This window comes from Leguminivora glycinivorella, chromosome Z (assembly GCF_023078275.1).
Source record: "Leguminivora glycinivorella isolate SPB_JAAS2020 chromosome Z, LegGlyc_1.1, whole genome shotgun sequence".
NCBI lineage: Eukaryota > Metazoa > Arthropoda > Insecta > Lepidoptera > Tortricidae > Leguminivora > Leguminivora glycinivorella.
Window position 1 is genome coordinate 14987535 of NC_062998.1, and position 17020 is coordinate 15004554.

General features: G+C 36.3%; 1 protein-coding gene across 1 annotated transcript; it reads right to left on the reverse strand.

Moving 5' to 3' along the window:
• Positions 1-3014: 3014 nt before the first annotated feature.
• Positions 3015-10431, reverse strand: LOC125241019 (transmembrane protein 43 homolog). Its single transcript, XM_048149287.1, has 8 exons — positions 10232-10431; positions 8994-9098; positions 8398-8624; positions 7892-8085; positions 7328-7503; positions 6269-6497; positions 4126-4231; positions 3015-3653 (listed from the first exon to the last, which is right to left on the reverse strand). Exons 1-8 carry the CDS (start codon positions 10235-10237, stop codon positions 3560-3562), a joined length of 1137 nt encoding a protein of 378 aa, XP_048005244.1. The 5' UTR covers positions 10238-10431; the 3' UTR covers positions 3015-3559.
• Between the last annotated feature and the right edge of the window lie 6589 nt (positions 10432-17020).

Sequence of the window (17020 nt, forward strand, 5' to 3'; positions counted from 1 at the left end):
CAAGTGCGTAAAAAAGGAAGTTCGAAACGAGTGGCGATAAATTAAAACTCGTGTCGATTTAAAACACTCCCTTCGGTCGTGTTTTAATTTATCGCCACTCGTTTCGAACTTCCTCTTTTACGCACTTGTATCGTAATGTACTATTTTGCAGTACAGTACAGATGGTGCTTTTTTTTACGCACTAGTGCGAGAAGTGGTTCATTTCTTGCCAGGTCGAAACTTCGGAGGGCCACCTGTACTGAAAAACGTCGTACGATACACGCGCGAAAAGCGTAACTCGTGTTTTAATTTATCGCCAGTTGTTTCGATCTTCCTCTTTTTCGCACTTGTATCGTAATGTGCTATATTATACCTCACTCATAAATAAATAAATAAATATTATAGACATTCTTAGACAGATTGACTGAGTCCCACGGTAAGCTCAAGGAGGCTTGTGTTGCAGGTACTCAGACAACGATATATCGTCACTACTTTTAAAAAATCTCGTATCTCACGCTGTTCCTCAAAGTTAAAACGCAGTAAGTCTATATGCCTTCCATAGTACTTACTACAATTTTCTTTTCATTGACAGACAAAGATACAAGTTTTTTTAAAAGTAGTTACGATATATAATATACAAATACTTATATACATAGAAAACATCCATGACTCAGGAACAAATATCTGTGCTCATCACACAAATAAATTCCCTTATCGGGATTCGAACCCGGGACCGCGGCGTAGCAGGCAGGGTCACTACGCGCTAGGCCAGACCGGTCGTCAAAAACTCCAATAAATCATACACCAATAAATTTTCATCATCCGAAAACTTCACTATATTCCAACCCGTAACGTAAACGTTAGATGCAATGATCTGTTATTCGAGCAAAGACCGTGCCACTAATGGTCCAGCAAGCCAGTTAGGAATCCTGTTCAGGTTAACACTATCAACGACTGAGCAATGGCATTATTATAGTTTTTATACGTATAAACTAGCGCACTATTTGCTTTTGCTCTTTTTTCTCTGTCATAATTTGCAACTACAGGCAGTCAAAAGTAACTGATCAAACGACGTTTCAGTAGTGTCTGCCATTCTGTAACCGCTAAACAAAAAGAGCTGTGTGTCTAGTCTATACATATATTATAATAATTATACTATGATACTTCTGCCTGCGGACTGGCCCCGTAGCCGAATGGCATTTCTCCGACGCCAAACGAAAGCGATACGCCGCTGGCTCTGTCGCGCCAATACGCAAGCGCGATAGAGATAGATATCTACTAGCGCTTCGTTTCGTGAGCGTTTCGTGAGCGATTGTGCCATTCGGCTAGCCACCCTGTACAGATTTGGTGCGATTACCACGACTATTGACGAGACACAACGCGAAATGTAAGTCTGCCCAAGTGATAAACCATCAGTGTATGCAACTATGCAATATGTGGTCTTTAACATCACATTTGGCGGCATCATACACAAAGAAAATGTTCTTTCATTGAGTTTCAGCACAAATAATGTTTTTATATATATACCTATATTACCTATATAAGTAAACCGGACGCGTCTTAATTGTCTTACGACAATGGAATCAACACACTGTATGTGTATATTATATTATTATACATACTACTATATATTTTTGTGATCTACAGGCGTATATCTCGAAATGGTTTTCGATTTAGGGACATTGAAAATTTTGAAACGTTGTCAATTCGCTGCTTTAACAATAACATGATATATGATCACTTTTAAATGACATACATATTGATTTGTTCGATAAGAACAAGATATGTTTCGCCGAGAACTATACCAAAATCCTTAATAGGACTAGACTTAAAAAATTAAATAATAACTTTGAATTTTTACCCATAATTTTTAAATTTCAGACTTTATATATTTTTGTTCTGATTGATGCATATGTCGCAGGGAAATGGTCAAAACAGAGATTTCATCAAATCACTAAGGGATATGATCAAATCACGCAGGATGTCAAAATGGTGAATCCATTTTATCATTTCTCTAGAAAATTTCAGTCATTTGACTAAATCCCTTACTCTGTTTAGTGAAATCACAAAATCGACCAACAAACACGCCACGTTTTGTTATTTCACTAGATTTGTTTAGGGATTTGATAAAATCCCTGAACCACGTCAGTAAGTTGACGAAACGAGCTTATAAAGTCAACTAGTTTTATCATTTCGCTAAACAAGTTCAGTGAAAAGACAAAATGTTTTAATAAATATGAAAATAATTTAAAATGAAACATTTTTAGCTTTGTTTCTTCACTTATTCTATTTTTTTCTTATTTATAGAAAACCAAAAACTCTCAAAAAACCACTTCACTAATCTAGTTAAGGATTCAATCAAATCAAGTGACAAAGGCAAGAGTCTAATAAATCTAATTGGATATATTAGATTATTGGTTTTGTCATTTCACGAAACCAGTTCAGACATTTGATCAAATCACCAGTTGAGACTTTATCATTTCCCTAAATTTGTTTAGGGAAATGTTAAAACTAGTTGACTTTTTGAGTTCGTTTCGTCAACTCACTGTCGTTGTTCAGGGATTTTATCAAATCCCTAAACAAATCTAGTGAAATGACAAAACGTGGCGTGTCTATTAGCCGATTTTGTGATATCACTAAACAGAGTCAGGGATTTAGTCAAATGACTGAAATTTTCTAGAGAAATGATGAAATGGATTCGCCATTTTGACATCCTGCGTGATTTGATCAAATCCCTTAGAGATTTGATCAAATCTCGGTTTTGGCCATTTCCCTGCGACACATATAAGTACACGTAATTACACACAGTATACACATAACCATTTTTCAATAATCGTATTTTTTGTTACACTTGGTAAATTTTTAAGTAGATCATATTTGTTCATGTCATACCTCTTACTTGTTACTACTCCTAAAACTGCGATGCTTTAATATAAAGCTGGTAATAAAAAATGGTATAAAATATTTTTCAATTCCTAATTTCATGAAGCCCGTATCTTTAAAACGTTCCTAATATACAATTGTCAACGATTTCGTTTAGTTTTATGAACTCCTGAGATATAATTAAGTGCCATATACCTCAACATGTAGTTGCTTAAAACAATTTAACTTATCACCGCGTGGGGCAAACGTCAATATACAATCGAACCAACTGAATCATGACCCACCATAACCTCATTTTGCCAAACCGTCAAGTAGATCGAAATTCGCTTGAAGATAGGGTTTCCTTGGTGACGAACTTGTTATCACTTGACCTAAGTGCATCATAACTCATAAGCGGACCTTACAGGTTTGAAAGTTTCAAACGAATTACCTGCTAAGAGGGTCATGAATCATGAATCAGTTGGTTCGATAGTACATAGGTGATAAAATGGGTATTTATGCTACAGTATGTGTAAATACGCTCCCTTTGTCCCCACACTCATATACCAATATTATGGTAAGGTGAAACAATATGTTTCAATATCAACTTCAACTAACCAGCCGGAGTCCCACTGCCCTTACACATTCCCTGTGAAGTTTTTCGAATCATGACAAGTCCATGTACTAATTTGTTTTCTATGGTCAGCTTTGCTTGACCTTAAGGGCGGCGGGTAAGCAGCGTGGAGTAGTGTAGTATCGGAAGCATGGCTCCACCAAGCATGATAGCCCCAAATGAAGGTTTATGCACTAACCTGTAAAGATAGAAACATACGTAAAAATATTGCATTCTATCATCAAACAATGCAGTGTTTAAAAAAACTACATCACAGGAAACCAGTCTCAGCCCAGGTAGACCAGGGGCCCGTTTCTCACAAGTGAAAGTTACAAGTTACAATCAGAAGTCTCTTTCCAACTTGTCATATTAGACTTTGACGACCGCTTGTAAATTGTAACTTGTAGCTTCAAGAATTGGCCCCTGGCAGGCAAGCATCGTCGCGCGATAAATGATAAAACCATCAGGCTGTCCCTATCGCACTATTTTCAACCATAAAACTATTTTTTTATAAATATACTTAAATTACACGAGTTTTCGTTAGAGCCATTACGTTCCCGTACTAAATACTACGGGAAATCATCGTGAGTGGTGACTTTGCTCCATCCAACTAGACTTTAAGGTGATCTGTGGGTTATACATATGGTCAAAAAGACTGCAACAAAGCTCACCATGGGATCGAAGTGACGAGCAGCGTGTAGGAGAAGGACAGCACCAGGTTGACCCACACGCGCGTGCAGCGGCGCAGGCTGCTCGAGATCCACGCCCACTGCAGGACTGCAACAAGTCACAACCAAATATTCAATAGGCGTAGAGGTTATCGGTGTCGTGTCGAAAATGTGTGATCTTACAGTGACCCCGATCTAAAAAAAAATTAAGTTAAGAATTGCGCAATAACAGACGCACGATTCGGGTCTCGCCTCGCGACAGACGAAAAAATGATCCGAGGCAGTGACCGAGGACATTACTAGCCACCGTTTACAAACTACAGTTTATTATAACTTATTTCCTTTATTTATTCATATTGTCTCGCTTTAGGTTTTTAATTTTTATTGTTAGACATAAAATGTATTCTTTTTACATATAATCATATTACACAGAACATATTAGTAATAGCGAAGCAGCACCCTTAGCTGCCAGTTGTCATGCAGAGAAAAATATCAACTATACGCGCCGTGTCCAAGATAACCTTCGAGACCTTTGAACCTACCATTTAGCTAATCTCTATAGGTGTTGGCCAAGGTCGTTTGCTGACAAGACTACCGCAACAATGATCGTTGAATAAACGGTTACCTTTTAAAAAGTCGAAAATTGTAATGTCGAATATTAGTAGCCCGAAAACGCTTCCCATTTTATTAATTGGCCTAAGTTTTGTTTGCCCGAAAGTACTTTTCCCCTATTATTATTTTCCCCATTCTTATTTCGCTGTTATTTTGTTTCGCTTATAATTCGAGTCAACACTTATTAAAATTCCTAAGAATCATTTGACAACTACTTTTTGTCGCGTAAAGTTATTATTTAGCCGCTATATCAAAAGTTCGAAATTCGAATTAACACTTATTAAAATTCCTAAGTATCATTTGACAGCTATTTTGTATGGCGTATAGTTTTATTATTCGAAATATTAATAAGCCGCTGTATCAGAAGTTCATGAAGCAATAAACCCTTAATTTTCTAACAAAAGTTTGTTCACGACCCTCACGGTCGCAGTTCTTACTTGACCTAAAAGTCCTTGCCATAAGAGTTTATGGCAAAGGTTTGTTTCTGTAGGGTCGCAGTTATAACCTAACCTAACCCACTTCTCTTACAAATGTTTGTTTCCGTGAGGGTCGCAGTTCTAACCTAACCCGCTTTTCTAGCACAAGTTGGTTCTGTATGATCGCAGTTCTAACCTAACCTAACCCACTTTTCTTGCAAATGTTTGTTTCCGTGAGGATTGCAGTGCTAACCTAACCTAACCCACTTTTCTAGTAAATGTATGTTTCTGTGAGGGTCGCCGTTCTAAACTAACCTAACCACTTCTCTAGCACAAGTTTGTTTCTGTACTTACATATATGGTCGCAGTTTAACCTAACCTAACCCACTTTTCTAGCAAAAGTTTGTTCCCGTGAGGGTCGCATTTCTAACCTAACCTATTTTTTTTTTTTGTAATTTTTCTATAAAATGATATTAGGGAAAATGACATTTCGATGTCGCGTAGCATCGGATTAATGAAAAGGTGGTTAAAGAAACGGTTGTCAAATGATAAGATTGGCAACAGTTCTTCTGGTTATTGAGATTCTATAAAATTATATTAGGAAAAATGACATTTCCATGTCACGTAGCATCGGATTTATGAAAAGGTGGGTAACAAATCCGTTGTCAAATGATAAAGTTGGCAACCGTTCTTCTGGTTATTGAGTTTCGGGAAAACGATAATGTGGGGTAGCAAACTAGCGACATTTTAAAAATATGGTAAACAATGTATTTGGATTCGGACAAAGGATTTTCGAAACATCGATAGGTTACCTGTTAAATCATTTTGCCCATCATAAACCACAACGTGTATAAAGTTACTCAACAGTTTATGACATGTGCTCCATCTTGGCGGCAAAACTTTCCAATATTACTCGCTATTCCTAGAATGTAGTTACTTACACAAAGTGACCCAGTCCGGGTGCGGCGTCATGGCAGAAGCAAAGACCTGTACGAAGCCGAGCGCGCGGTACTTCCAGGTGTTGGCGTTAGACGCGCGGCTCTACAGCTCATGAAGCTGCTTGAGGCTGAACGAGCCCTTGCATTGCAACTCTCTATTCCCAGAGTGTAGTTACTTACACAAAGTGACCCAGTCCGGGTGCAGCGTCATGGCAGAAGCGAAGACCTGGACGAAGCCGAGCGCGCGGTACTTCCAAGTGTTGGCATTGGCCGCGCGGCTCTCCAGCTCATGCAGCTGCTTGAGGCTGAACGAGCCCTTGCGGAGCACGGAGATGGGGTCGGCCGTGGGGAACCCCGCCGGGCTGTAGGACTGAAGCACGCCGTTCTCCACTATACCGACCGCTGTGTACTGGAATTTTCAATAATTTTAGCGTTTATTTTCTTACAAATATTCAGAATTTTGTGATGTCTTAACACGAGTGCCCTAGCAGTATTTCGCCCGCGACAACAACTACTCGTCCCTCTTTAGCAATAGTACATTAATGCAGACACTGGAAAGTAAGCAGCTACTAGCAGACTGTTACAGACAAGATAGGGATACGAAGCAGTTTTTCACGGCGAGGCACGTATACTGTATAGTCACAGTATAATAAAGAGTACTATCGTACAGTATGGCCACTCCCGCTCCCCGCTGAAAGTGACGCCCACCCCCTCTCAGTTACCTGACAGTTACCGCCTGTCAAAAACGCGAACAATCGACCTGTCATATCTCACTCATACAAGCATGGTACGCGTTCACCTACACGAGCTTAGAATGTGTGCTAGGAACGCGCCTCTTTCATATATTTGATCGCCAGTGTCCGAGATGTGGTATAGTGCTTTTCACAAACATGGTATAAAATAAAAATATAAATGTCAAAAACGCACTAAAAATAACCTACTGTTTAGACCTAACCTACCTAGTTGTTCACAAATTCTGTGACTAAAAATTAAAAAAAAAAATGAACTTCCTTTACTGTTCTCTGGAGTAGCGCCGCCAGCAACGCGATAGTCTATTTGAACGAACGTAATGACAACATTTCATGTCATATTTGAGACAACATATTTACAGGCAAGGCGGAAATTATTTAAAGAAATAAATGTTTTCTGATCGATTTCTTTAAAGTTAAATGATTGGTCTCAGACTATATCTTAAAAATCAACTAAAAACAGTTGTATACCATCCCATGTCACACTTACAATGTCGTCCTCCCGGCCAGCGTAGGAGAAGTGCACTCGCAGGTCCCCCACCTCGTGATGGAGTGCGCTCTCGCCGTGGTAATAGAAGCCCGAGTGCAGCTTGATGTCGCCGCGGTCGGGCCGCGAGTCCGACCAGATCTCGTAGTAGTCGTTCACTTTTCTCTTCACATCTACGCCTGAAAAATAAAATTAAAAATTTGTTACAAATTGTGTATGGTGAATAAGGCTCCTTCTATTGCTTTTGGAATAAATGATGCCCTTTATAAACTAGATTTAAAAGTTAAATGATAAGTAAAGAGGTAACAAACAAACTGATGAACTGACCATGTCATTAGCTTTTATAATATTAATATGAATTTAAAGGTGTGGATGAATTTTAAAGGTGACTTTTGCAAGACGATGAGATAACAGACAGACATGCTTTCTCTTTCGGATTTAAAAGTAGTGAATTGACCATGAGAATAGGGAATATAAGGATTGATAGTAATTAGGATTAGTAGATATCAATCATTACTAATAATATACCCAATGTTTTGTTGATATTAAACCAAAAAAATATAATACCTAAGGATAACCAGCCAATTTTGACATTTTCAGCAATGTGTGTCTCACTGAACAGCGGCATTGAAGTTGGATTCTGATGGCCTGGCCTTATGTAGAACAGGTTGGAGTCAACAACAAAGTCTCTCCAGTCTTTGTGATACCAGTATGTTTTCTGAGACTCCTCTGCAGGCTCACTAAGGAAGTTATCTTGTTCCCTGAAAACAAAAAATGTTGTTAGATGCATTGTTCTAGTCTTTTCAATCAGCATATGCAGGCCACCAACCGAGAGGCTCACCAATACCATGTCATCAGCATAGCTAATGTTGCTAAAAAAAACTTACCTATGTAACAACCTACATGCATATTGCTAAGCCCTCCGACAGGTTATCCCTCCTGCCTCACCCCACACTCTAGACCATATATTATAGCAAAAAGGCCCTAACCAGACAAAATGCCAAGAAAACATTTGGACTCGTCTAAGATAATTACTACATGTTGTATGGCTGTTGTTTTACTAGAACACTCACGTGGCCTCTTCTATCCATTGATACATTTGAACCCTTTTCCTTAGTTTCACCGCTTGAACTTGGATGTTGTAGTCGGGCTCCGATATGGGCTCCAACACCCGCAAAGGCCCAATGACATGAACTACTCTACCCTCGTACCGTGCTGCATCATTAGCGGTGTGAACATCAATGCTCTCAGCTGATGAGACCAGCTCCTCCAGCATCAAACTGCTTTGGATAGTGTGGCTCTAGAAATAAATATATTTAATTAATGTTTTTAAATTGTAAAAAATTATCATAAGCATAAGTAACATCTACTACAAGGATGTAACATGAATGAGAATGTGAAGTTGAAACAGATTATGCACTGGAATATTTGGATACTAATGAATTATAAAAAGAGAATTTTTATTACTTAAATTTATTAATAAGGTAAAGGTGAATCATTGTATTTAAGTGCTGTAACATTATTTGAGGTCCACTATTTAACACTACTGAATATTTTATTGTACTTTCCGCTCTACTGTTACATTTCATGTGCTTAAATTGATATCTTTATAGGAAATAATTGTTCTTAAATTAATCTTTAAACTTATTTATTTAAGGATTTTCTTTACCTCTGCCCATAAAAGGAAGTATGTAACACCTGCAAAAAGAACTAAACTCAAGAGAGTAGTCAGCCATGTCTGCTTGAACTGATTCTTGATTGCATGGAAATCCAGCTGAAACAACAAATATCTGATCTAATATGCAAAAAAAAGTAATAGTTCAATATTGTATGTCTACAGGTACATGGTTAGTCAGTAATCATATCAGAATCAGAATCAGAAATGTTTATTGCAAGATTATGGTATTTACAATGTAAAGGTGTAAGGTATATTTTTTGAGTAACACATAATCTACCCATCAAGAGCATGCAATATTTTCATTATAATTGTCTAACAATTTTTATGCTTATTATAAAATTATTACTAACATACTATTGCAATATTTGGAATTTATTTGTTATACAATACTTCATCAAAATTAATTTCTAAATATTCTGTTAGATTATAGAAACTTGTTTTAATGAGAATTTTCTTAAACATTTCTTTAAATTTCTTTCCAGACATCATTTTGATGTTGTTTGGCAAATGGTTGTATATCTTAATACAAGAATAATACATCCCCTTACGTAACATTGTCAATTTTATGTCCGGTACTTGTAAGTTAAGTATATACTTATTTCTAACAGGTCTGTTTGTTTGCATGACATGAAATTCCGAGGGGTTATTTTTGATGAAAGTAACAGAAACTTGCAGATCAGCTAAGAACCTAGTTGTTCATGTGTTGTGCAACACAATGTATGAAATATCTCTCAATAGTGAAGGAAAATATAATGGAAAAGTCTATAAATGCCTATGATGAGAGACTGGATAGTTACATTTTGCAAGTTAGATTTGTAAAAATACCACCCTGAAATGTCAAGATTCCTTTAAATGTAATAGAATGCAATGTTGAAAACAAGATACAGACAGTAAAATGGGTTGTTATTACATTAAGAAATCATTGAAATGTCTACAGAATAAACACAAATCTTTAAGTTTTAACTTCAATGGCAATCCAATTGCCATTGGCAATTCAAACACACAACATTTTTTAAGTCTGTCCCAGGGAGATGATAGTTTTGTAGCAAAAAGAAGTGCTTGCTAAATTGATTTATTTACACCATCATCTTTAAATAAGTATACCATTATCAGCGAAACCACCCGGTGTCGTGGAGTTTGATATGAATTGGTAAATAAACATGAGACGAGCTCACACCTACACCAGGTATTGTACGTATGAGAGCAGAGTAAGGCGTAGGTGTACTTACCGGCATTATTATAGTTTTTATATGGCAAAAACTAATGTTATTTTGATGCAGCCAAACTGTCGATCGCTGTTATAACACGATAAACAGGTACACGCGATGATAAAATGGTATATAGTACAAAACAAAAATAGGAAATATTGAATTGAACAAACAGCGCAAAACAATACAATAAAACTTAAGTGAATTAATGAAATACAATCTTTCCCGTCTCTCAGCTTTGCCTCTGCTACAAAGTGTCCATTCTATTTTCGGCAGAATCTCGCCGAAAATGTTTTGTAGTTCCAAAACTAACTACTGATTTCATCGTTAAATTGTAGTGATGTCAAATAATACTAATACTAGACAGCAAATTAAATATTGTGTAGTTCTGTTTAAATAAAAAAACATAAATTAACTACATATAATCTACTTTATTCAATGCTTCAATTTTAGTTAAAGTCTCTAATGATTTTGTGAACATTTTGTATAATTTGGACCTAATTTTACAATGTGATGTCGTTTGCTCCCGTTCAAATACTATAAAAAAATCTAAGAACAATTTATAAAAGTGTATCAAAATTCTATACACGGTGGGAATGAGTATACCGACAGATTTTAACTAACGCTTCTAGGGCCCATTTCGACTCAAAAAGTTCATACAAACATTGCTAGTTAAAGCCTTAGTTTTCGAGATATTAAAATATTTCAGTAATTCGCATGCTGAAAAATGTCCATGGTACCACGCCTTTATAATGTGACGTAACCATCCGCACAAGGATGCACACACGAAGTTTAAATGGGTAATAGCAAACTTGCCTGCCAGTCCTAATCATTTTGTGAAACTTTTTGTTAATAGTTGAATTTCAACAGCAAAGAGTTTTAATTATTGAGGATTATGTGTTAAGTTATGTACTTATGGCTGCCATAACTTAGCACTCGAACGTAACGATTGCTCTGTATGAACGTAGCTGTGCTCAAGATATCCTTAAAAGTTAGAATAATATTATCACTATTAGTTTGGTCTTATGTTTTACCACCTGTTTTCAACGATATGCAGACTTTTCTGGTTGTGTACGTTTACTGGCCTTTAATCAGTTAGGAAACGTTCTTGACATATTATGACAATAAAATCATAACCGATTGTCACCAAAGTCAAAATAATAAGTTATTATGCCGCAACATTATTGTAATAACCTAATAGCGGATATTCATTTTGTATATGGATTCTGTAACGGAAATGGACGCAGATCAGTTGCCGAATATAGGAGACGATTTCCTAATCGTCGCACTCCGCACCATACTACTTTTGCAAGTATTCATAGACAAATTCGTGAAAAGGGCTTAAAAGCGGGGCATGCAGAAAGAGCAATTAATTTAGACTTGCGTACAGAAAACCGGATCATGAATTTAATTGTCGAAGATCCCACGTTGTCTTCTAGAGCAGTAGCGAGAATTGTGAATGTGAACTACAGAGTTGTCTTACTTGTATGGAAAAGGTATGGCCTTCGTCCATATCACTACAGAAAAGTTCAAGGACTAATACCTGGTGATGGGCTAGCCAGGGTGGCTTACTGTCAAATAATACACCAAAAGCTTTTGGAAGATCCGGATTTTACAAGAAAAATACTATGGACAGATGAAGCCCTCTTTACCAGGGAAGGAATATTCAATTCGCATAATATGCATATGTGGCTTGAAGAAAATCCAAAGGCAAAGTGGGTACATTCTTACCAGCACAAATTTTCCATTAATTTGTGGGCTGGGATCATTGATAATGTTCTGATCGGCCCAATTGAGATTCCACCACGCCTAAATTCCGCAAATTATTTAAATTTTTTGAGGAATGAATTGAATATTTTGCTAGAAGACATCGATTTGCAAACCAGACGCACTATGTGGTTTCAGCATGACGGCGCTCCACCCCACTTTGGCCGTGAAGTGCGAAATTGGTTGGATCAAGCATATCCTCGCCGCTGGATAGGACGTGGAAGTGAATCGGTAGCCTGGCCGGCCAGATCACCCGACCTCACCCCTTTAGACTTTTTTTTTTGGGGAACGTTGAAGGACAAGGTGTACGCAAGGCCGGTAAATACAAGAGAAGAATTATTGGCACGGATCATGACAGCTTCGGATGAAATAAGAAATAGTAATTTCTTATTACATCATCAAATCAGATTACGATTAGCTCTTTGTGTTGCAAATGAAGGCTCGCATTTCGAAAATTTATTATAATAAAAAGTATGTGGTATTTAACCGTATTTTTTTCCTAACTCATACGTAGTCTAGTTATCTTGCGTTACGACTAATGTGTCGATTTTGAACTCAAATTTTGATAGTCGTATCAAGCTATAAGCTGGCAGTGATTTTGACAGCCCCGCCGGTGCAAATGATATTTCAAATAGGTATCAAACTTCTATGAAACTATTACGTTTACACATGCGGGTCTGTTAAAATCTTTGCCAACTTATCTTGGACTGACTCTAATTGAAAAAAAAAGTACATAGTTTTTAGTTATTTATAAATTACAATAATCCCATTAATTAATAATAAAAAATACCAAATCCAACCTTTGGTAAAAAGAATTTAAATTTCTTATTTTGATAAAATAGTCATAGCTGGGCACCGTTAATCAAATAGTTAACTTCGATAATCGTTAATCCGTTACTTAAAAAGTTAACTTCGTTAATCGTTAAAACGATACATTTCGGTAGATTTAACGGAAGTTAAAGTTAATCGATAATCCGTTAACACTTCATAAAAATGGGACTACACTGTAGGTATTATGTATTTCTATTTACTAAGTATCCACCAAAAACCATTAAAACCTGTGTCGCCAATCGGTAAAAAACCGAAATGTAATAATTACGATCTCTTCAGCTTTTACCGCCGCTGGTTGGCTAAATCCTAGGTTTTACTTCGGATTGGTAATTATTGGGTCATTCATGCGGTCGCGATCGTGGTGCGTCGGTTCTTCAGATTGAGATTTGAGATGACAACTCGATGCTGTGGGCCACGATAACTTTGTAGAGTAATTACTAGGGCTCCCGGTCGTGACCGTGTATCGTGAACACGTAGCCGTACGCACGTTGCCGTGATACACGGCAACGGATTTCTGGTTCGTTCGTCACGTGAAAATAAATCACGTGAAATTAGGGTACGTACGTTCGTAGATCCGTCCGTACGTACGTACGAATTCACGTGACACGCCCGTTCGGTCCGCCAGCGGCGTTTCATGAGAGAAGATAAGATCGGATGCAGTCTCTATAAGTTATGAATAAAAATGTAGGTATCGTGAGGTTATATCTTAATTACTTTTGAATTAAAATTTATATTCAATACTGCGGTTTTTCAAATATTAATATGTAAGTAATAAATAAATATAACCAAATAAACGATCCGGGGTTTCCGATAGGCTTAATTTAGAAGTGGTTATAAAAATACCAACGATATGGGTAGGTAACCTTTTGTAAGGGTAACTGCTAGATTTGGTAACCGTTTCAGATAAAGTTTCCTTCCAGTCATTTGAGTTTTTTACTCTATCCAAAGGTTTTCAACAGTTATAATTCTAAATTCGACTTATTATTAAATAACCACTGTTAGCATTGTCTCTACGCTACAACCGACGCTTCGAGTACAAATTCAAAAAATGCTTATACTTTCACTAAAATATTACTTTTATGTTTATTAAAATGGCACTATACCATGACTATACCTTATCCTTTGTTAAGCTTATCTGTTGAGTGGTTGTGGTTGAAAAATACCATGCGTTAACGTGGTAATATGGGCTTAACCGTGCACCGTGATACCCTTGAATCTGCTTATTATGTGTCTGCAATGTTCGTTGACAAAAACTCTCTAGTTACCCTCTGATTAATAAGATTTAATAGGAAGATAAGTATTCACGGTACCATTCAATTATTGATGCAAGGAGTAAGACATTTGTCAATTTAGTATAAAAATTAAGAATGTGACGATAGGATGACATCCACGGAAACGTAATTTTAACACATACCTAGTTAATAATTATGTTATACATTTTACGCGAACTTACTTAACTGTTATAGCCACTATTTAATTAGGTAATTAGTGTAATTACGTTATATAGTAATAAGATTGATGGTAGTAAAAAAAGTCTACTTTAAGAGGGTTCAAGGCGCAGGATTATCATTTTATTAAGATGTAAACACTGTTTTATGACTGATATATTGTTTCAAAAATAATAAATAGGCACTGCTTAATAAAGTGAGCTTCGTTATACTATTTACATGCAATAACTTTAAAATATTTTTTTCATGGTATTTAAACTTAGACCTTTGCTGCTTTCATTTACTTATTATGGATTACACCTATTTAAAAAATTGACTTACTCGTTTGATGTCGTAACAGTAACAGCAGATTTCAAATGAACTGACGTCAACTGCCTCGCGATAGATCCTGTAGTACCATGACGACACGGAAACTCATTGTTTGTCCGATCCTTGCAGAGACTACATAAAGTTGAATCTCCGACTCTGGTGGCATATCTCCACATCAAACTTTTCTTCGTTGTTAAGAGTTTCAAACATTAACAGTAACAATACAAAAAATTAACAAAACGACAAGACAATAACTTTTAAATTCACCGCTAAAGTAAAATGTCAAGGCCTTCAAGTGTTGATCAACTGGGATCTTACAAGTGACTAATTGAAATAAACTAAAATTCTAAACTGCCTCATCCAGATTAAATAAAAAATCCTAAAATGTAAAAATAACACATCGCTCACTTCACTCAGCTTCACGTACAAAAGGCTGCTCGTAAATTTTACTGTCTTTATTACCACGTGGTGGAACTGCGCTTATTATTTGCAAAATACCACCACAGTAAGATAGCTGAGCTCGTTCGTCAAACAATACAGTGCTATAAAGGAATATACTATCTAAAAGTATTATTTAATGTACCGAAACTGATAAGAACTGCAGCTGTCATTTTTTTTGTCTTAGCCGTGGCCCCGCGCACATGTGTGCATATTTTTTGCCTGGAGTATAATAGTCATCATAAACTTGCTCTTTTGTTCACCTACACTCCTGTTTGTCTTGTTTACAAATGTAAATGTTATCTTAAATAAGATTACGTTATATGCTTACATAAGAGCAAGCTTAAATATTAATTAATTAAAGCCACTTGGTAGGTTTTCATTTTCATACATAATAAATGAAAGAATAAATGTGAAAACCTTAAGAATAACATAATAATGCTTGACCAGAAATATATGGCTAAGCGTCGTGTTGCTGAATTTCATCAGAACTATTGTCCCGGATCCGTAAGTTCACATTTTTGACACATTTGTTTTGAAGTACATATGTTGCGATGTGGCTAAGGCGTATCGTTTGCCAAATCTAACGATTAATTTCGAATTGGTTGAATCGATTAGGCCCTATGGACAAGGAGGCGCTTAAACAAATATACGATTTCTATCAACTTACTGAAATGTCATTTGAATCGAAATTACACTCTGCCACAGCACTAGTTTAAAAATAAAAATTAATGATAAATGGTTTAATAAGTAAATCTTGCGTTATAAATTAATATCGTAAAATACTTACTAACGAAGATCCGCAAAAATGTAACCTGTTTTAGATTATGTTTAAAGTAAGGGAAATATTATTTTTCTACTCGTCGATTGTAATCTGTCAATTAGGACACCACAGACTAAACTATAAGTGCTAACTTTTCAGTGTTGGATACTCTATGGCAGTTCCGACTCAACTATAATAATATATGTACTTAATCTCATTATAGTTGACTTTAAGTTAACTGTAATAATTTCAAAAATAGAACATCATACAACTTATATACTAATTTGCGATACCTGGCAAATTTTTCTGCATCTGAAATACATTTTTTTTATTTGTGGCGTTATCGGCCAATCAGAGACGGTTGTTACAAATAATTGGTTACTAGGTAATTCGATGTTGATACAACGGTGAACGACGCTATTAACATTAATTTAAACTTGCATGAATGATGATATTTCCGTCCATTGATGATGAAGATGATGACTCGTAGAAAAAGTATTGTATACAATAGTGATATAATTAAGTTTTTCACTCTCGTACCGTACTGTTAGGCCACTCAGCAAAGCTTCGTGGCCTAAACATGGTACTCGACTGAAAAGCTTTGTATTATATCGCGATTGTATAAAATACTATTTTAAGTACTTGATTTTTTTAACCATTATTACAGGATTTTACGTTTTGTGGACGCTGTCATGTGTGAAAAAGAGGTTCTTACACTTCTTACAGCTCTGGGACAATAGTTACTCCATACTATACTAAACTGTCACCACATACAGTTTTAAGTTAGTGTCAAGTATTTGAGGATTCTGACGGCACATGTCAAAAAATAAACAATATTAAGACGTAACGTAACACAGGTTGACATTTACCATACAGGTATATAGATAGTGTAAGGCATCGGACAGTTTGCTAGTTTTAATTTCAATAAAATCGGAAACAGAATAACGCCGTAAATCACTTAATCTTCTCTTATAAAATAAACTCCCGGGGAGCCGCGTCTGTCTGTGTGTTCGTGATAAACTCAAAAACTGAACGGGTTTTCATATGGTTTTCACTTATGAATAGAGTAATTCTTGAGGAAAGTTCAGGTATATAATTTGTTAAAGTTTTGTTTGAATTGGTTGAAATATGACGATATTTTCTAATCGAGTTGGACAAAATCCCGCTGGCTGAGAGCTTTAATCGAAAACGCTGCCGAAACCGTTTGAGCTATATCAAAATAATGTATTGGAAAATTGTGTCTCTCTAATAGGT